The sequence below is a fragment of the Marmota flaviventris genome, chromosome 16, assembly GCF_047511675.1.
Source record: "Marmota flaviventris isolate mMarFla1 chromosome 16, mMarFla1.hap1, whole genome shotgun sequence".
Taxonomy (NCBI): Eukaryota; Metazoa; Chordata; class Mammalia; order Rodentia; family Sciuridae; genus Marmota; species Marmota flaviventris.
Window position 1 is genome coordinate 16,882,068 of NC_092513.1, and position 22,687 is coordinate 16,904,754.

General features: G+C 40.6%; 1 protein-coding gene across 1 annotated transcript in view; it reads left to right on the plus strand.

Annotated features, from left to right (window-relative positions):
• Positions 1 to 2,305: 2,305 nt before the first annotated feature.
• Alpk2 (alpha kinase 2) overlaps positions 2,306 to 22,687 on the plus strand; it is a 112,644-nt gene continuing 92,262 nt past the window's right edge. The window contains exons 1-3 of the mRNA XM_071602713.1: positions 2,306 to 2,868; positions 15,800 to 15,927; positions 18,760 to 18,877. Of these exons, the coding sequence (XP_071458814.1) occupies positions 15,819 to 15,927; positions 18,760 to 18,877 (227 nt within the window). The 5' untranslated portion in view covers positions 2,306 to 2,868; positions 15,800 to 15,818. The remainder of the gene's footprint in view (positions 2,869 to 15,799; positions 15,928 to 18,759; positions 18,878 to 22,687) is intronic.

Consider the following 22,687-nt stretch of genomic DNA (forward strand, 5'->3'; position numbering starts at 1 on the left):
TTATAGAAGAGAAGAGCAGCACAAGAAATGAATAAATTTGCTCTAAGTGTTCAGATTACACTAAGGGGTTGGGGATATAGCTCACTTGGTAGAGTGCTTGCCTTACATGTACAAGGCCCTGGTTTCAATCCTCAGTACAAAAAAAAAAAAAAAAAAATCACAACAAGTCAGGAACTGATTATATTCCTGTCCCCAGCAAGCCTAAGGTGGCTGTGACTACAGTGGCTCCAATTCATTTGGGAACCCCAAAAAATAATAGTGGGAATTTTGGGGAAGCCCAAAAGGAACTCTCAAGAGTTCTAAGGTCCTTAGAAGGACAATACCTCTACAAATAGTTCTTTTCCTTTTTTTATAGGTTTAGAAAAATAGATTACTTAAAACATGTTTTTTTTTAATACTCCATACTGCTTGACTTGGAATTATACTCAAGTTTTTATGTCTTTACATTTAATCACAAACTCATGTATTTTTTTGGTGCAATTGAGGTACACTAACTTAGGACTTCTTTTTTCTCTCCAACATCTTACTCCTTCCATCTCTCCTTTAATAATCACAGAAAATTCAAAGCAAGGGTCCTGAACTAATTGAACTTAATTTCAAGATCTCTGATTTTCTTCTATCCCTGCTCCTTAAAACCTAAGATTAAAATAAAAATTCCATGGCTGCAGGCTAACAAGATGATAATGAAGCAAATATGGTCAAATCAGTCAGTTATTCTATCAATCACCTATTTCTTCTTCTTCTGCTCCATTATTTTTTTGTGAGATGAATTCTAGAGATTGAAGGAGTTCGTTTTTCAACTTGTTTGTGAGAAGGAAAATTAAGTTTCACAGTGAAATACATTCTACTGTCATGTATAACTAAAAAAGAACAAATAAAATATTTTAAAAAAAGTTTCAAGGTTTAGATTAAAGCACTCCCAGGTAACTTGTCTTTCATAACCATATCAGATTCATCTGTTGCTTTGGGGCATGTGTATACTTTCAGCTTTGTCCTCTTCTGCTGTGTGTGACATTTGTTTATTATTTACCATTACTCCTCCTCCTCTCTTTATTCCCATCTTCAAGTTATCTCTCTTTGTCTAGAAAAGCCCCTGTGAAATGTTCAGCTTTACAGAAAACCAAAAAAATACCCATAGTCAGTGATCCTTGGTAACTCGTGCATTCTGTTGCATTGCAAAGGTGTGATCTCAGAGACAGGTGTTATTTTATTTTATTTTTTATTTTTTTTATTAGTTGCTCATGACAATGCAATGATCTTGACATATCATACATTTGAATCAAATGGGGTATAATTTCTCATTTTTCCAAGTGTATAGGTTGCAGAATCACATTGGTTATATGGCCACATATTTACATACAGCAATACTAGTGTTTATTTGACAGGTGTTATTTTATTTTATTTTTCTTTTTTAACTAAAGGAAAACTTTTATTTAAACTGTGCAATCAATCAGTATTTAGACAGCAGTTTCATAAACATTTTGGCATTTAAACTTTTATTAATTTTTGGCATGACCTGTAAGGGTAGAATACAAACTACCCTGGGGGAGGGAAAAAATACTAAAAAATATTTACTATGATGCTAGAAAAAAGAAAACAAACCCACATTATTAAACAAAATGTTTTAGATTCTTAGCATTCAACGTCTATCTTCCTGTAAGAAGATAATATTCAGAAACAAATTGATTCTACAGTACACTTATTCATGTTTAACCATTTTAGATAATTGTTTTTGGTCTGCAAAACAACTTTGCTTTTGAGGATTATAGTGCTCATACCAGAGTGAAAATTTATAGTTATGTCCCTTTCAAAGTCACCCACTTGGAGCTGCTAATTTTAGCTGTCTCTGGGTCTCACAAGAGGTTTCTTTCTAAGCTGTCAGTATTCAGGTGCCATGCATTCAAATACTTTTGTCGTGAGACAAAATAGCTTCAGAAGTATACATCTGGATTTTGTTTTTTTTTTTTTTTCTTGGATTTGGACAAAATTCAACCATAGAAATGTCCACAGTACAAGTTGACTTTGCAAAACAGGGAGAGTTTCTGGCAATCTGAAGGAATAGAGCTCATGGTATTTCTTCTGTGACTTTCTTCTGATCTTTGTGTATTCTTTTATTTCTTACTAGTATAGTCAAAATAGGAAGAGGGTGTGGATGTGCATGTGGAGGGGGAGGCGGGGTAGGGAGGGCAGGGGAGAATGGGTCCTGCCTTGTTTCTGTGGCTCAGAGAACTTCCGAGGACGACTATAGTGCCATTTCTAAATGAACAACACATGACTCTTATTTTCACCTCTTCTCTGCCCTCCCTTCAGGTTTCCTATGTACTTCAAGCGCCTGCTCCCTGTGGTACAAAACTCTGGTGTGTGTTACTCCAGCCTCCTGGAGCCGTTTTGCTTTCCTAAGAGAGGAGCCATTAACTCCTGCAGGGTCTGTGCAAGGAGCTGTCGGTGTCCCCACAGCAGCAGTCAGTGACAGCTCATCTGGGTTTCATCAGCTCTCTGGGGCAGCGTTTCACCAGGCCCCTTTGCCAGAGCCTCCCCGGCGTCAACAAGTGTCGCACCTACTGCAGAAACAGCCCTCAAGTTTCATCACAGTGATGCTCAAAAATATTCTCCAGCTTCAGCAATGACCTAGTTCATTCAAGGGCAGGGGAAAAAATGCCCTTCTTCCAGAACTTGCCCAGGCACAGAGTTTTCCTCTTAGGAAGACAGGACTCCCAATTGTGCTTTGATCAGTTTTTGGAAAAGACCTTGAATTTGAATCCCTGTCCCAGAAACCGTGTCACCCGATCAATGTCTCAGATACAGCCTGGGGAGCCCACCACGGATCCAGCCCTCCAATAACATCTCTTGGACAAACAGTACTGAAAAGTAAGTATGGAGACTGGTTCTTACTGAAGGGATGGCTGTGCTTTAAATACATAATCATTTAGCAGACTGCTTCCTTAAGAACTAAAACAAGATGAAGCAAGGGGTATCTGGGTGGGACGCTGGGGCATACCACAGTTTTAATGTGGCCAAATTCTCTTGGTCTGGTAATTTAAGTCCACTCTGACCTTTCTTTTCTTTTTCTTTTTTAAATTATGATTATTTAAAAATGTTTTTTATTTTGGCTTGACAATAATTAAAATAGTTTCCTTCAAATTGTGTCTGTCTTAACAACTAGATAAAACAGAGGATAACTGAAAGGAGTGGTCTGCAGGGGCTTTGCAAAGTAACATGAAAAATTGAGACAGTTATCTGGGTAATTCTGACCCCGGATACTTCTGCCTGATATAAATGAGTATTTTAGTCAAAAGTTATTCCTCTTCCCTTGGATTATCTGAACAATTGAAAATTTGAAAATTTGCCCTTTCTGGAGGACACAGCAGTAATTTTTCTGATAACAGGTAATGCAAGTTGCTAAAAAGTTCTCTGATTATTTCAAAATGGCTCAATGGCTCATGCAAATATTCATCCAGTTGTTAAGTAGGTTTTTTTTTTTTTTTAATGTAAGGCAAAAAGTCAGTAAAAAAAAATGCCTGCTGATAAAAAGGCACCACCATCATGTTACATTTTAATCAACACATCTAAACTTTAGAGCCACTGATTAAGGGTGTCAGTTACAGACATCTGACAATCATTTAAAAATAGATAAAAGCAAGAACAGCATTTAGAATTGCTTCTGCTTAAATTATTTCCTTTCCTCAACCTTCCCCTTGTGCAAAGGAAGCCCTCATTTTTGAAGAATAATTAATCAGGAATGGTAGTCATTCTTACTGCTCTGGAGGCATATGGTTTATTTCACAACACTGTGCGTTCTAGGGGTAAAGAATGGGCTTGGAACCCGGGATGCTGAGAGCTACCTTCTGAATGAGCAACTCTACAAATCCTGTACTAAAAGGTGCTGATGGCCAATAGACATATTCAGATCTTGGAAACCAGGATTTGAAACCAACTAATTGTCTTTCGGCTCCCAAATAACATTCCTCCTTTAATGTTTATATAAAACACTTGATCAAAATTTGGGGATTCTTTTAGGTAGGACAGAATTCCTGTTTTTATCACCTGACCCCCCCAAAAAAATAGAAACATTAGTTTTTTACAGCTCCATGCACACTTACATGTAGCTCTCAGCCTATGTGCAAGGGGAGGGCCATTGTGAGTAGTCTCATCTGGATGGAGCTGGGAACGAAGGGAGCCCAGGCATCGCAGTCAGATTCGGAATCAACTTCTGACTCCAGCACAGTTTTTCCAAATGTCTGAACCCCAGTTTTTTTTTTCATCTGTAAAATGAAGAAAATGACATCCACTTTACCAGAATTGATGTGTGATTAGATGAGTAAATATATCTAACATATCTGCCACAACTTAGTTTCTCAACAAGTTAGTTCATCACCTTTGTTCATTCAAAGCTTCTTTCTCTCTCTTTCTTGTTGCTAAGACTTCAGGATATGATTCTAATATTAACTCTATGAAGTAATAGAAACTATACCTTAGGGATATTGGTAGGGTGATTAAACAAACAACATGGAAAATTAGACTCTGAGGAAAATTCTGTATTTGGAAATAGTGCGTTTGGAAATAAAATTAATTTTAAAAAAGAACTATGTTTTGGAATGCATCTAATAAATAAGAAAAACATTTTACAGAAAATTATTGGCCATATGTTTACTATCTAAAAAGAGAGATAGTGGGGCTGGGGATGTGGCTCAAGAGGTAGCGCGCTCGCCTGGCATGCTTGCGGCCCAGGTTCGATCCTCAGCACCACATACAAACAAAGATGTTGTGTCCGCCGAAAATTAAAAAATAAATATTTAAAAAAAAATAAAAAGAGAGATAGAGATTTATCAACATCATCTTAGACTACTTTTATCTAGCAATACCATATTTAGATATGAGTGTTTGGGAATGGATAGGAATGGAAGATGGAGTCAATCTATATATAAGGTGATGTCCATGATTATTATGGAAACTATGAAAACTGAGGCCCAAGTCCAGACTTTCCTCAAAGATGATAGTTGAGACCTGCATTGATTAGACGTAGGTGCTATGGAGTGGAGTGGATAGAAGTGGAGGTGATGACTCTGAAGAGGATTGTCAGTATGTGGGGGGCTGAGCAGAGATAGTACCTGGATGGGCTGTCTCAGGAGCAGTGCAGTTTCCAGTGCTAGGGACCACCCTGCGGGCTGAAATCGCAAGGTCCATGGTGAAAGTTCACAGTGAGCAAGGCGCTCCCTTGTTCTGAAGAGAGGGTGAGTCAGGCACAGGAAGGGCAGGTGAGAATCACCGGACTTGTGAGATAGCTCCAGAGAACTTTACAGATGTCATTCTTATTAGCCCTTGTTTTTACCATCTTAGTCAAAAGTATCACTCCACAGCTTTCCCCAGACAAAATCAGGGTGATTTTGATGGATTTTCTGTTTGAGCTACCGACTGGTTCACATGGAAATGCCAAAAAGGAAAACTGGAATTGGAGAAATGTAAAAAAAAAACTTGGGAGAAAATGGTGTCATCTAGGGGCTAGCAAAAATGAAGGCGTAAATACCCAGCCTACACAAGAGAAAAGAACATTTTAAAAAGTTTAGAGGCTTTATTAGGATTTCTGCAGATGTGCGTCCTCCTGGCATGGTCTAAAAGGGCACAACCAATCAGGGCACTGGACCTCTGATTGAAGAGACAGACAGCAGGCTAAAGAGAGGCTCAGTCCTGGAAAGCTCAGGTCTGGACACCCGGAACCTACCTCTCAAGGGCCAAACTCTGCATGGCTCCTAATGACACATCTGGGGTGGCACCAGTCACCTGGATCTTCAATTGATCCTCACCCAGCTCTTAGATAACCAGGCTCATTTTTCCCCTCAATCCTTGTCTAAGACATTTTCCTGAGTCCAATTATTCTCAAACTTTCAAGTGCATCCATTTAAAGTGAATGTTGTTAAAATACCAGTTGCTGGGCTCTACCCCCAGAGTCTCTGATTCTGAGGGCCCCAAGAATTTGCATTTTTTTCCTGGTGATGCTGATGGTGAAATGCCCTGCTTCAGACATTTCTCTGGCCTGCAGTTCCTCAAGAAAACCTGCTTATGCTTCTTATTTTCAATCACTGAACTTGCCTTCCTTCTCAGAGACACCCAGGTCACTGATACAATGTACTAGTGCTGTACTGAACACAAAAGAAAAATCAATCGAGTATCCTGCACGCAAACCCGTTACAGTATGGCTATGTATGGGGGATGCTGGGCTCTCCAGAAAGGTACCCTGCCTTCTGCCGGCTTTCTTTTTCCTGTGGAGGACCAAGGGAAAGACGTAAGCTTCGCACTGATTGGATCACTGCCACCACTGTCTGAGAGTGCTACGTGATGATTGGCTTAGACTTTGGTTAGTGAACCAATCAGTGGGCAAGAGTGCTTATCAGTTTAGACCAATCAGAGTCCACGGAGCAGGAAGGGCGAGGTCCTGCCTGCTCTAGTCACCAGGCGGCCAAGCGATAGGAGACCCATGGAACTGTTAAGAGGATGCTTTAGAGTTTCAGGATTTTTTTTTTTTTTTTTTTTTTTTTTTTTTTTTTTTTTAAGAAAAGTCTCTAAAACTCATACTGTCACTTCCTTTAGTCATAAGGTTAGCTATGAGCAGCGGCCATGTTTTAAAGATTTAGGATGAACCTGCTTTCAAGTTCAGCCCCGACAAATTAAAATATTCTTCCACAAAATAGGCTTACTGTCAACGGAATGAACCTTGGCTCCTAAGATGCTGTAACTGGCTGAGTTGAAGGATGATAGTAAAAGGTGTGCAGAGGTGACTACCACCCACCACTACCATATCCCCACACAGCTGATGTGCTTTGAGTCAGTGTACTGAGAGGTGGTTAGTTCAGCATAATGAATTCAGGCTCAGTACATTACTCCCAGAGTGGATCTTATTCTTGTGTGCAGGGCAAGGAGTGGGTTAGATAGAAGAGAACCGAAGATTTCCTAGGTTCTCTTCTATATTGCCTGGTTCCTGAAATTCCACATCATTTCATCTCTTGGACCCATTTAAAATAAATGCTCTCTACAGAGTTGCCCTGGGAGTTCTGTTACAGGGTAAAGGAGCTGGAGGACTCTGGGAGTCTGGGCAAATGTGGAGGATGAGAGGAGGAGCCAGAGGAGGATGTCTTTACTATGTGGTGTTCTTATTGATGGCCCTGCTGGCACATTACCAGATTGCTCACTACAATCAGCCTGCAACATTTAACTTCAAACCAGAATGATATTAATCAGTTAATTCATGAAAGTTGGTCTCATTACACCTCCACAACCTGTGCACTTTTAGCCTTATAAGCTCTCCTCTCATCCCTGTCTTTACTCTGAGAGAGATCAAGGATGAGATGAGCAGGGGACTGTATCCTTTGAATACAACACACTGAGAATCAGAATCAAGAAACCTAGATTCTGCTACTAACAAGCTGTGTGACCTGGGAAAATTCACTTAACCTGCCTGTGTTTCAGATGTGTTTTCAAACTGTAAAATTGGGGAAGGGACTAAGCTCTTGCACAGGTTTCATTTAATATCTAACAATTTGTTTTAGCCTTCCCTTAAGGAATTGGAAATTGGCACAGGTTTTAAAGAGAGGAGAAGAGAATCATTGGGAAGACCCTCCATCCATTTAAAAAATTTTAAAAAGAAAGTTCAAAACAAAATTGAAAGAAAGCAGCAGCTACAGCTCAGCCTTTCTCATGTCTCTGTGAGTGTCTGTATCCAGACACACTTGCACATGCAGAGGTGTTCACTATTAATAATGAAAAATTAAATTTCATTTCTTTATTAGCTAACATATATAAAGTTACTATCTTAAGTAATATTACCCCCCACACACACACTGGGGCCCTCTTCCAGGGGCAACCAGATTACAAATTTCTTGTATATTTCTAAAGTCATTATATGTCTAAATAAACATATTAGGATATTCTTTTTGTCTTTTTCATTTTTTTTTTTTGGTTTTGGGGATTGAACCCAGGGGTGCTTTCTCACTAAGCTACATTCCCAGTGTTTTTTATTTTTTGAGACAGGTTCTTGCTCAATTGCTGAGTCTGGCCTTGAACTTGCTATCCTCCTGCCTCAGCCTCTCAAGTCACTGGGATTATAGTCATGCAACTACCTTGCCTGGCAGGAAATTCTTCTTTTCTAATACATGGATAGCATAGTCTGCACTTCTATACTCTATTTTACTTAACAATAATATATCTTGGAGATTATTCCATGTCTGTGTGTACAGAACTGCCTTGTTCTTTTTTAATGCCCTCTTCTATTTAAGAAATTCCATTGTTTAGATATACCATAACCATATTCCTAAGAATTAATATTTCAAGAGCTTTGTAATGTTTTGAACAACTAATAATAAAAAAGAAAAAAGAAAAAAAGAAAAAAAATTAAAAATTCCATTGTTTAGATATACCATAACCATATTCCTAAGAATGAATATTTAATTTTGTTATTACAAGAAATGCTGCAATGAATATTGTAGGTGCTCCTTAAGTGCTTGTCTCCTGTGCTAATACAAAATTTAACGTGAGACATATTTTAAGTATCATGTCATTCGCCCTTTCTAACTGTTCATTTCAACAACTTTTTAGTTAATTTACCAAATTGCATGACCATTGCTATAGATAACTTTTAGAACAGTTTTGTCCCCTGAAAAAATACTTATCCTTCATGTGGATTTATTAGTGTTCTCTCCATTGTTCATACCTCCAGTAGTTGCTAACTTACTTTCTGTCTCTGTTGCTTCTTTTGGTTATTTTGCATAAACAGAATCATACAACATGTGGTCACTTGCGTCTGGTCCTTTTACTCAGTGTAATAAAAGCATTATTGGAGGTTCATCCATGTCATATCATGTACATTTGCTTTGGCCCTTTTCATCCATCAGTTGTACAGCCATGCCATATTTTGTTTAACTACTCACTAGCTGGAGATTTGAGTTGTTTTCAATTTGGGGCTATTCTGAATAATACTGCAAAGAATGTTTGTGTACAAGTCTTAGTGCAGAAATCTGCTTTTATTTCTCTTGGTAAGATACCTAGGTGTTGAATGGTTAGGTCATGTGGGAAATTTAGGTTTAATTTCTTTAGAAACTTCTGGATTGGTTTTCAAAATGTCTTTACTATTTTTAAATCCCCACTATCAATATATGAGGATTCTTCCTGTTCTCCACATTCTCACTGCAACATTTGGTATTTATTATAGCCATCCTAGTGGGTATGTAGTGGTATCTCATTATGGTTTTAATTTGCATTTCCATAATGACTAATGATGTTGAGCATCTTTTCTTGTGCTTATTTTATTGCCTCTATTTCTCACATACAACCCTAAAATCATGCCTAAGAAAGAAGCTTAATATTTGTGTTCCAGAAAACCTGGGCTCCTAGCTCAGCTCTGCCACTTGCAGGCCCTAAGAAATTAGGCTTGTTATATCAACCCTTTACTTAAGCTTCCAGGTCATTATCTGTGAGGTGGGAAAGAATATCTACATGGGGGGTTTCGCTGTGAGGACTCTATGTCTATGTGGTGCCCAGCCACGGGACTGACACATGGGAGGCACCAAAATGTGTTAATTGTCTCTTCCTGCATGGTCTGTCTCCATCCCTGCCCCAAATGTCAAGAACCCATCTTTGGGGAGGGTACTTCCTCTAACTAACATGGGACTGGGTATTAAGTGACAGTGGGTGTGGTGTCCAAATCTTCAGTAATTCAGAAGGCAAATTTAGGAACACCATTGCCATTGGATTAGGCTGGTTAATCAGAACTAATCCCTCCTGTCCCCAGTGTGAAGGCACTCTGACGACTGGCTTTCCTGCCAGCTCCATGGTCTGTGTGTGGGCTGTGGCCTCTTTCCTGATCCCTTCAACTGCCAGCAGCCTTTCTGCTGCCAGCAGCCATGCCACTGGCTTTCTGTGTGAGGCAGATTGGCCAAAATGAAACCTGGCATCATTTGAGTGTTTTAAATGTTCCAAGAAATCCTCTAGCCTCTCACTTGCTCTCCACCAATTTGAGAAAAAAGGCTTTATTTTTGGAATTTTGTTGATGTTAAATCCAAAGTCCTTGATAATAGATAACATTTATACTAGGCTCACTATGCTGTTCAAAAGAGCTTCATTCAGACTGACTCCATTTTCATAGCAGCCAAACTGAGTAGATACTGCTATTATCTTAGTTTCATAGATGAAGAAACTGAGGCAGAAAGAAGTGGCAGAGCTAAGACTTGAACTGAGGGAGCACGGTGCAGGAATCTGCACTCTTCAGCACTATAGCATACTGCCATTCCCCTAAAGGACCTGCTGTTGTGGAAGACCCAATAATATGCACATGTGAATACTCTTCCACCTGACGATTCTGTTTCTTGGTATCTAGTCTAGAAAACTACATGCACAAGGAAGCATGTGCCAGGATGTTCAATGAGATAGCATTTGTAATCGGGAAACCTCCAGCCAAGCTAGGCATCATTATCGAACAAAAGCAGAGAGAGAAAGCCTGGTACTGCCATGCTGTGGGATACCAATATCACCTAACAGTTTTTAAGAAAGGATGGAGCCCTTTAGGGATTGGATGGATATTGTAAGATTCCTGAAACTTATTATAAAGTAAAATAAGGCAACTGTAAGGAAAGCATATACAATCAGGCTCCATTTAAGTAAAGGCATTTAACATTTTTAAACAAGTGATAAACCTTCTCTGGACTATACAACTGAAATAAAGAGAGAAAGGGAGGAAGGAAGACAGCCCAGTGTTCTTTCCAGTTAACATGCCGTTCCTGTGAAGTCATCTGTGAAGCCCACCACGGCCCCCTCTGCTAATACTAGCAATTCCACGTTGACTTGTCATCTCTAGCAGAGAATGATAAATGGGTCCTCATGCATTCTCACCCTTAGAGAAGCCGCGAAACATGAACTGTGGCCTGACTTAACTGTCCTCTTTCTTTCCAGAGAACAGTCAGTGCCCTTGCTGAGATGCATGGTAACTAACCTGCCTGTGTGAGTCAGACGGGGTGTGTGTGCGTGTCAGTGTTTTCACGTGCGGGGTGCCACCGTCAGGAAGTAGCCACTTAGGGAGGAGTCACGGCTGACGCACAGGGTCCTCACCGTGGGCCCAGCTCTTGATGCCTGGGCGTGTCCTTTTTCCCTTCCCATCCACAGCAGTGGTCTCAGGAACAGGAGCCGAAGGAATCATGCCCTGAAATTACTTTTACAGATAAGGATTACTCTTGGAGACATGTTCACCCACTAATTAGTACATCACTTAAAAAACAAATCATTGTGGTAACCCACAGCAGAAAAGGAAACACATGAAACAAGCCAAGTCTTTCCTTAGAGCCTCCTGATTACTAGTATGAAAGCAATTATGTAACAGTTTCTTACACTGAAATTGACATACAATATTCTAGTCCTCAGAACATCATCTCCTTTTACAGAGGAGGAAATAAGCTCAATACCTTGCCCAGGTAAATAGATATAGATTTGTCCCTGCTAACTTGGATTGTGTCCCCAGGCCTATGATGCCTCCCAGTTAGGAGAGCATTTTCCAGCTATAAGATCTCCCAAATTGCTGGAAAGTCACTTAGGAATGTGGTGAGACAGGGTAGATATCCTCTTGCCCAATAGTTGCTCCAAAAAAGTGTTGTAGATTGTCCCAAAAAAGGAACTAAGTACTGATACATGCTACAACATGGATGAGCCTTGAAAACATGCTAAGTGAAAGTTCTATTTATCCAAATGTCCAGAATAGGCAAATCTATATAGATAGGAAGTAGGTTAGTAGTTACCTAGACCAGTGTGTGTGTTGGTACTGGGCATGGAAATAGGCAGGAGGTTAAAGCTAAGTGGTATTGGGCTTTTGGGGGCAATGAGAACATTCTAAAGTGATTGTTGCTAGGGTTGCATGAATGTCACATTTTAAGTGAGTGAATTATATGTTATATGGATTATCTCATTAAACTTGTCTTTAATTTAATTTATTATTATTTTTGTACTGGGGGATTGAACCCAGGGCCTCATGCATGCCAGGCAAGTGCTCTATCACTGAGCTACATCTGCAGGCTAAACCTGTCTTTATAAAGGGAGATGATAAGAGAGACAGCATCATTATGGGTTAACAATTCACAGGAGCTGGGCTTTCTGACTTGAAGCCACAGTTTTATATATTTGTGGACCCCTGTTCCATCCTTGTGTTGTACTGAGGGCAGAAGATGAGTATATGAACACAATTTGCAGCACTGGTTGTAAAATCACTGGTTGAAAAACAGAAATTTGGGGCCTGAAACCCTGGGTTTGATCACCAGTGCTGCACGTGTGCTCGCGTGCACACATACACACACACACACACACACAAAAAAAAAATTGGACTTAGATTCTATTCTGACATATGTTTATATTTAGCTCTAAAATAATTTGCTGTATGATAAGCAATGGCAACTTTTTAATCTCAGATCAAATTTACAGTTCTGGGGCTGGGGATATAGCTCAGTCGAGAGAGTTGCTTGCCTTGCATGCATAAGGCCTTGGGTTCAATCCCCAGCACCTAAAAAAAAAAAAAAAAAATCACAGTTCTGGCTTTCATTGACAGTTTGAACCTCTAACATGGGTGTGTAAATGCACTGCTACTGATAGAAAAGCTGTTTCTGCCAATTGTGTGAGGTCCTAGTTGCTTTTTTTGGTTTGCTGTGCACTGATGGACCTGCACTCACTCTGGAATATTCATTGTAATAACTTGATCTACCTACCTTCCTTCCTTCTTTCCTTCCTTCCTTCCTTCCTTCTTTCTTCAGTGATGGGGATGGAATCTAGGGCCTTGAGCATGCTGGACAAGAGCTCCACCCTGAACTATATGCCCAGCGTTCATCAAGTTTTCTTGAAACATTTTCATTCTGGTGCAAGATGGCTGCCATAAAAGTTGCCCTTTTGATTTTTTAAATTTTAGATACTTCCTTCAACCTAGTTGGGAATAACTTACCCATTCTAATATCTTCTAAGAGATACTGTCAGCCCTCTGTATCTGGGAGGATTCCACATCTGTGATGCAACCAATGCAGATCAAAAATATTTGGGAAATAATTGTACCTGTACTGATTACGTAGAGACTTTTTCTGTTATTACTCCCTTAACAACACTGTACAACAATTATTTACATTGTATGAGGTATAATAAGTACTCTAGAGATGATTTAAAGTGTACAAGAGGATCTGCATAAGTTATATGCAAATTCTACATCATTTTATATAAGGGACTTGAACATCCACGGATTTTGATATCTGAGGTAACCAAGAAATAATCCCCTGAGGATACTGAGGGACAAATATAATAATATGAATTGAAACTAGGATTTTTATACAAGTTGGTTTAAATTTATCAGCCTAAAAGTGTACTTGTAACCTAATTGGCAATGGAGATATCCATTTGTCCATCTTGCAGAGGAATTTTCTTGCAGAAAAATCTTGTGTGCAACTAATTTGCCATCTACACTGTGAAAGGCTTACCTGATTCTTAACTATAACATGGTCACCTTATGTGGTCCAGTTTCTCTTTGCACAACTGCATTGAAAGAAATCCTGTAACCAAAAATAATGGGAAGTGCATTTCAAGTCTGTCTTAAAGAATGCAAAAGGATCCAATTCACAATTGCAGAGCAAATATTTTTAAAACCTTCTTTTCCATCCTTCTATCAGGACCTGGCAGCATTCAGCCGTGTATACTTTCTCTGCTAACTTCTCTCCCAGTCCTCACAGTTCTGCCCCAAGTCTGTTGGAACACCTGTCTTTCTTTTTGCTGTGAACTGTACCTCTTCAACTTTACAGTGCTTTCTACCCATCAAGTGAACCAGTTTAACTTCAGGTTCAAGCTTAGAGATGCTTCCTGCACGCCCTCTAAGGAAGGGAAAGCAGCATTATCCTTCTGAGTTAATTGCTTTTTCCTCTAATACTCAGAGAGCATGGGTGTTTCATGCAGGGGAAGTTTGAGAATTCTTTTTGTTTTCAGGTATTCGCCTTATTTTATTTTGGTGGTGCTGGGGATTGAATTCAGGGCCTTGTGCATGTGAGGCAGGCACTCCACCAGCTGAGCTATATATCCCCAGCCCCTTTCTTTCTTCTTCTTCTTTTTTTTAAAAATATTTTTAAAGGACACAATACCTTTATTTTATTTATTTATTTTTTAATATGGTGCTGAGAAATGAACCCAGTGCCTCACCCATGCTAGGCAAGTGCTCTATCACTGAGCCACAACTCCAGCCCCCCTCACCTTATTCTTAAAGGAACATTCAGGGATAAGGTGAACACTGAATTTCAGAAGCAGCAGGTAGCGTCTCAGTCAGGCCCGGGTAGATCCTAGTTTCAGCATTTGTGAGCATCTACCAAGCAGGGCTGGTCTAGAGGCTTGGGTCTATGTTTTTGGCCAGGGATGAGCCAGAGAAGGGCCCTTTCTTTAATACTCTGCTGTTATTCTAAAAACCTAATCCCATTTGAACAAGGAACCCCTCATTTTCATCTTGAATCCTGCTACTGAGGCAAGGTTTCCAAACATCCTTTGACTCCCAGTGGGGCTTCCTCTCCTTGTTCCCATGAGGAGGAGGAGTTTCAGTTGTTAGCAAACCTTCAACTGTTGTCAGGGAACTTGTCTCTGCCAACCATCTCTCAGGGTAGCAGACAACCTGGAAAATTGGGAGGAGAAGGTGAAGTATGTATCCAACTCTGACTCCACGTAGAAGGGGTTCTCCTTCTGCATTACAACTGTGGCCCATTAGATAGGCTTCTCCCACCACAAGCTTGGCTCAGACTTCTGTCTTGAGGTCCCCAGTCTTCCTGGGCTCACTGTCTGCAGTTTCTGTCTTTTCCCTCTTCTTGCTCACCACACTTCACCACATTGTGGTTCCTACTTTTTTCTGAGCTCCGTGGTATATGAGGGCTGCTCACCAAGCTAAGAGGAAGTGGGACCCTACTGTTTGGATAGAGCTCAAAGTGATTTCCAAGCTCAAGGCTCCACACAAGATAGTCTTGGTTGAGTGGTGCTAATGTGTGTTTGGTTGAGTGGGAAGGAGAGGTCCTCTGGATTCAGACCCACCTGTCTTCTCAAGTCTGCCTCTTATCTGCCAAGTTGTGCCCTGCAGAACTCTGTCTGCCCATTGTGTGCTAAAGGTGCCAGCCTGCACAGCCCCATAGGCAGCCTCAGGTGGCAGCTGCTGGGGCTGTAAGATCTTCAGCAAGTTGGTGAACTTCTCTGATACTTACGTTTTCATACAAAATAACATAGGAGGCATTAATAAACACCTTCAGGTAGTTTAAGAGAGGTGGAATGAAATAACATCTGCTGACTAACCAAGTACTTAATGTCTATTTCTATCAAGGAATGCACACTGGCTCAAAAATGCAAGCCCAGTACCTGTCCTCCCCTGGGGAATCTGTCTTGTGCTCAGAAGGAGGAGTAGCTTCCCAATTTCAAAATATCTCCCATCTGGAGATTTGTCTGAATATATTCCACTCTTCTTTTGGGAGACAAATATGCATATATACTTTTTTGAATCCAATAGAAAAAGAGAGGCCGCTCTGGTAGTCCTGGGATTGGCCTAGGACTCTAGGGCCAGTGGCTCTCAACCAGGGTTGCCCCTGCTCCACCCCAGTCTCATACACGGAGAGCTGGGGAGTGCTGCGGGTGTCCAGTGGCGAGAGGCCGGGGATGCTGTCCAGGATGGCCTGCAGCGCAGTGTGCAGGTGGCACCAGGCTGCCCGAGGACTTTCTGGATGCTCGGGGAAGCTGCAGGAATCCCAGAAATAGAGTGATGTTGGGCATGTCTGTTTTTCAGATTCCCGTGGCATGAAAGGATGACAGACGCAGGAGGGCCCCAGAGGCACGCACTCTGTTTTTTGTCTACACTCCTATCCCAGAAGGTTCCTGAGAAGACAGACCTTGTGCTCTGCTGCATGATATCCGGTAATCATCCCTAGACTATTCACTCACCCTCTAACTTCTTCCTGCAGACCAGGGGTTTAGGCTCACAATGGCATTATGAAAACATCCGTTGGGAAAATTGATGGGAAGTTTATCCTGAGGAATTAATTAAGCAACTAAATCTTCATGAAGTTTTTCAAGTGACTTCCTGGATATTGGTTAGTGGTCTTCTGACTTCATATCGTGGTTCTCGGTTAAGCAGCTCTCACGCTGGATAGTTTTTCAGATAATCCACTCTTTACTTCCTGTGGTACACAGGAATGGCATGAATAATCTCACTTCAGAATATCTACCCAACTCTCCAGTAACTCTTTAACTGATCTCCCCAAATTGGTTAAATTTGCTCCCCACTGCTCGCTTTCCTCAGGCATGCTAGTAAAGAGAGGAAAAGCCAAGGAAGGAATTGCCCTTAGACTGGAGAATAAGTCACTCAGAGTTGATCAGGTATTTGTACCTTCAGTGGCAAAAGGACCAATCCTTAGTACTAGGTCTCTACCCTTGAAAACATGAAGGCACCAGCAGTGTTTCCTGGGGGTAGACAGAAAACTCTTGTCCCCTTGATCCTTTTTCCTAAATCCATAGAGGAGAAGAGCCAGACCTGGAGATGGCTGCATGGTCTGGAAGCTGGAGGGCCAGACTGCGCACTTCATCTCAGCAAGCCCAGCGCTTGCTTTCTCCACACTTACCAGTTATCATTGAGACAAACAGAGAGACACAAGTTGACCTTGAGTCTCTAGGGAGAGCCCCATGTGTTAGACCCTAAACTTGGCTGCCAGTCCCTGCACACCTTAGCCAAATAATTCTGAAACATTCAGGAGGTGGATCTCAATATGTGACTTAACAGCGAGTTTCAAAAAACAAGGGGAGGAAGAGCTGGGGGTGTAGCTCAATGATAGAGCCCTTGCCCAGCATGCACAAGACTTGGTCCCATCCCCAGTATCTTGAAAGGAAAAAAAAATCAAACAAGGGGAGGATTTTCATGTGAGATTTCCAGCAAGTGGAGGGAGAGAAAAGAGAACCACCCACAAGGTACGAGATACCACTTCCCTAGGCAAGTCTCATTTCTGGCTTATGGTTCAGATCTATACTGCACGAAGGGAAAAAAACAGTCAGCCATGAAGAGACTGGGGGAAACCAACCAGCCCTGATCAATTTGAATGAGCAACTGGAGTCCGGGAGGTCGGAATGCCATTATTCTGGCCCACCTCATGCTTCTTTTATGTACTTCCTTCAAAAAAGTCATGCACACACACAAAAAGAGCCATGAAACTCTTCCTAAAAAGGAACCTAAATAAAACTGGGAGACACAGGTTGATAAGAACAGGCAGAAACAAGTGATGATCTGTACCTACTGATGGGTTTTCAGGGAAGCTCATTTTGAGTGGTTGAGTCATCTGACTGTAAGAGGCTCAGGCAAACAGTGGCTGGAGAAGGATATGTCCTTGCATGTGGCTCTCCATGTTCCTAGCCCCAGGACAACTACTCAGGCACTGACTTGAAGGAACAGATAAGGAAGAAAAATTCACGGTTGCTAAAAAGTATATTCATGGCATCAGAACCGAGAGAAGGAGGGAGAGGGACTCAGAGCATTCTAGAGGTTTCAATGTTACCTTCCCCATCTCTTTTAGCTCTCCCCTTTTTATGAACTTAGAAGAACAGAGAGATCTTAGTGATCTCTGGGGTTGCTTGCCATACCATAAATAAGACAAAACACAAGAACATTCCCAGGATGGGTTCAGAACAGTGCATTATTTCCGAATGTTGGACTTTTCTTCCTGTATATATGGTACATTTTGATAATTTTTCAGGGACATGGAGGCTAGTGAGAAAGCTCTTTTGGACACATTAGAAACTCTCCTGCCCTATAACAGGAGGGGAAAAAATCCCAAGGGCTGGGTGAAATTCTTGGGGGTTTTACCAGCTTAGCCCACTAGCATCATATCCGGTTAATGATCACAGAGAAGGATGAACTCCTTCTGAGGGAGACAGCATGGGCCCATTCCTGTGATGATATCAGTCACAGATGCTCAGTGCCAGCCTGGGAAATCTGAACTCCTCCTCATGAAGAAAATGACTCTTGTGTTCTAATCTGCTGTGTTTTCCTTTTTGTATCATAACACATACACTCGACTTTGAGCACTGTTGAAGTATCATTTTCAAAAAGGTAAAGGGATTTCCATGAAATGAACATCTCAGAGGTTTTATTCAACTCATTAATTAACGAGGGAACCAAAAAATATTAAGGTCTGAGAAGCTAGGTATTTATAGGCAATTTAATAATGTTTGGATAAAGTTACTGGGTTAGGTATGACACTGTTAATGTCCTCTAGGGCAGGAAACAACTTATGGGCTTAATCTTTTCTGTTAGAGATTATTTGCATATTATTGGATAAAAACCTATAAATTAACATATAATTTCACTAAATCTGGGAGTTTTAGTCAGTAGTAACCATGGAGTAAAACAGAGTACATTTCCCAAAATCATTTCTGGATGAGCCTCTGTCACCCATATAACTTAAAAAAAAAATTCCATCTACATATTTGGCTATTGGATAATTTTTCTCAACAGATCCTTGATATTAAAGTTGGCATTTTTATTTTGTTTCCCTGTCCCCCAGCCCAGCACCATCTTATGCATATAACATGCCCAATAGTGTTTACTGAGTCACACGTTTATGTCAGCGGGAGAAAGCTTTTCAGTTCCCCTCTGAAATAATCCATCATACGCATTGTTGCTCATTCTTGTTTATAACTTTATGATTTTTTTTCAAAACATACTTAAAATTATAATAATATTCTTAATTTTGTCATCAGGTGAGCCCAAACCAGAAGTAACGTGGTATAAGAATGGCCAAGCCATAGATGAGTGTGACATTATTTCCAGTTATGAGTTCTTCAAGCATCAGTATATCCATGTGCTACATCTCTCTTGGTAAGTGACTTTGGCCCTTTGGACTATTTATTAACATTCTCTATTCTGGTGTGTGCTGGGGACTATGAGGTAAGATCAAAAGATTGGCTCATGTTTGCCTCTGATGTCCTGACTTTGGATGCTACTGACAGACATCAGCCAAGGCATCTGGTGGTGACTACAGTCATCCTTCCATATCTGCAGGTTCCACATCTGCAGATCAACCAATCTTGTCTTTGCTGAGTGTGGTCACCAACTACACTTCTCTAGTTTACTGCCTTTGATAGAGTTAAGCTTAATCTAGAATTTTATTTAATGTCCTAGCCATTTTTATTCACAAGATGAGATTTTCACTTAATTTTCTCTTTGGGGAAAGTTAAGAAAGTGAGATAGGATCTCAGCACTGTCATCTAACCTACCATGTTTAAGAAGAAAGGAGAAGGGACTGACCTATTCCCCAGCAAACTGATGATGAAATGAAGACTAGAAAACATGTTTTCTGACTTTATTTTAGGAACTAATGGTGATCCAGCACACTGGTTCCTAAGTCTTTTTTGTTCTCCCAGGAGCTATTTATTTGGATGAAATGAGGAAGGTCAATATATAGAGAAAATGAGAATCACTCACTGAACTGATTACAGTGCCCTTATGGGGATCCAAGGAGCATGGGATGAAAATGTCAGGCAGGATAAGGACGTGCCAATGGTCTGAGGATAAGAAAATAAGACAGATTTGAATTCTTGCTCTGCCATATTCTTGCAGCATGATCTTAGCCTATATTTAACCTTTGGATTTCTTCATATACAGATGAAGAACAAAAGGGTGACAGAGAGAATTAAATGACTTTATGCTTATAACAGTATTTTTAAATGAACAGTTGTTCAATAAACACCAGCTTTATTACCCTTCATGCATCTTTTTTTGTTTAAAGTAAGGTCAGAGATCATCTTTCCATGTTTGATTCCTGTGATTTGCAACAGAACTACCCCGACACTCAAGGCTCCATTTTTCTATTCTATAACTCTTTAGATAATATTCCATCAAGCACCATATGCCAAGCATTTTGTTAATGCTGAAGATGGAGTAACACAAACACTGTCCACACCCTCACAGAACTTCCACTTGAGATGGAAGACAGGTGGTGGACACACTAAGCCATTCTTTCCCTCTGCAGGCCAACACACCAAATTGGCACTTGAACATTTAGAGGCTTGAACCCTTCTGCCTCTTCATTCCAATCTTGCCAACACCTCCAGCTCCTCGTCTTCACCTCATTCAGGTTAGAATCCACCTCTTGAGGTTCACAGGAAGCTCCGATTAGTAATGAACCTTCCCAGTCTCATTCTCTTCTCCTTCGATTTTATTGCGCAGGCTTCCCCTTGGGTGTTCTCTATTGCATACATCAGGATAGGTGGATAGGTTAGTAGCCTGTGGGCCTCAGAGGAGTCAAGGAGCCTTTCCCACTTCACAGAGATGGATCCCCTAGAGCCTGATACAATGCCTTACACATAAACATTTGTTGAAAGAATTGATGAGGATATGTATGAATATATGTGTGCATTTGGTGTTGCTGTTAGTTATTTTATATGGATCAGTGTTGGCAAACTGTTTTCATAAAAGGCCAGACAGTAAATATGTTAGGCTTTGCCTGCCAGATGGAAAAATAGGGCACAGTTATTCAACGCTACCACTTGGTGCAAGAGCAGCCACAGGAAATATGTGCTTAAAAAATAGCATAGCCATTCAAATCAAACTTTTTTAAAAAAAATCAGTAGGGAGTCACATTTGAGAATATACATATTAAACTTCTGTGTCTGTTTCCTGTTCTTCTTTTTCTCCACTCTAAGTACTCGCTATATGTTTCTTGGTTGATTAATTTTATTCTCACACTAAAGCAAAATACAGTACTCACATTTTGTCTAGGAGAGAAGTTTGATGTGTGTTCTTTTAAGAATTGAGACTTGGTATTAATGTTTTTGCTGTTTATACAGGTTTAGGTGTTAAGGGATGGAGAGGCCATGATGAGGTCCAAACACAAGTGACCAGGCTAGAGTGAGAAAAACATGGAGGAGCAACTGAGGAAGGGAGCCTCACTGTGGAAGGGGAAAGGAGTCACCATTCTTTGCTTTCAGGTCCATCAGGGCAGCAGATTTTGTAACAAATCAAAGATTTAATGCAACAGAATCACTTTTTCAAGTCCTAGGCCTGCCTTTTTGAAAACTAGCCAAACTACTGGGAGAAGTATTTGGTTCTAATGCAAGAAATGATGATAGAGTGATATGACACCAGATATGGTCACATTTTACTGCTTAGTAGTAAATTTTCTAGGTACTCATGACCTTTAAAAGTTCTGACTTTTGCACCAGTAGTTCTGAATTAGAGTTGCCCATTGATGTTCTGGGGACCTATGAATTTCCTTAATGTTTGGGCTTCACCAAACATCACTGAACATCATCTGATTAAATCTGAACCCCAAGTGATTCCAGTGTATTGCCCAAGATGAAAATTGTTTTGCATCCTTAATATTTCATCTGAAAAGTCAATTTATTTATACCAGTATATTAAAGGCTAGTTAGGACAATCAACAGGGTTTTGTGCAAATGCTTTTTAAAGATTAGAAATTAGTTGTTAGTTGTAATATTAATCTCAAAATTTCCTGCCAATATCAATATACCATAAATCACTAGATTAGCTCATAATCCAAAGAAAAGCACATTTAAAAAAAATCTACTTGTGCTTAGACTTTGGGTCTTTAAATCTGAGCTCTTAGATATTTGAAAGCTCCTGTGTGTTTGTTTCTCAAGAACTTTTTGGGGTTCAACAAATCTAATCTACAGTTCTACTTTGAGGCTCTGTGGCTATATTTATCCACCTTTGGCACTTACATTTGACCTGGTGGGGTCCCTTACCCCTCATCCCTTCATTGTCCTCTCACCACTGTGGAAAAGAGGCTTCAGTGCAGCTGTTGTAACTTTTATGTGGCCACAGGTGCTTGGCAGGAAGGAGAAATGGATAGCCAAGACTATACTCAAAGGGAGAGAAACTTCAATCATAATATTAGGGTATGTACTATAGCTTGAAAAGGAGCTTTGTTTTTTTTATTGAAAAGATGTGGGATTTGAGAGGAAAATGCAAATAGATGTTTTCAACCCCATACTGAAAGCAGGTGGCACCGCTGTGTGTATAAATGGGGAATTGTGGTCTCTTATGAATACAAATTAAAGAAAGGTAGCAAAACAACAGATAAAAATCTGTCCAGGAACCCACACCTAGAAAGAGAGGCTCCTTTTCGCAGCAAGGAGGCCCCTTTTGAAGGTCACAGTCATGTTCCGTTGTGCTGAAAGAGCACAGATTACAAGTGAGGTGAGAGTGGCAGAGCTCAGCCACTGCCTCGGCCAGTGGGGCAAAGCAGCCCCCATGGTGTGCTGGCAACTCAGCCTGGCATTGGCTGGGCTGGTGCAGGCCCTGCTGAGTATTGACTGGTTGGGGACAATGACCAGATAATGGCAGCCCCTTCAAGCCAATCTGCTTGTGGAGTGTATGGGGCTGGAGAGTATCCCCACCAAGTCCAAATCCACCTGGAACCTCAGAATGTGACTTATTTGGAAGAAGGATCTTTGCAGGTGTAATTAGTTAAATTGAATTCATACTGGAGCAGAGTAACCTCTAATCCAGTGAGTTATGTCCTTAGATAAAGAGAAAACAGAGACATAGAGATAGACACAAAGGGAAAGTGAGGGCAGACAGGCAGAGATTGGGGTGATGGAGCTCTCAGCCAAGAAATGCCAAAGATTTCAAGCAACGACCAGGAGCTAAGCAAGGAAAGATTCT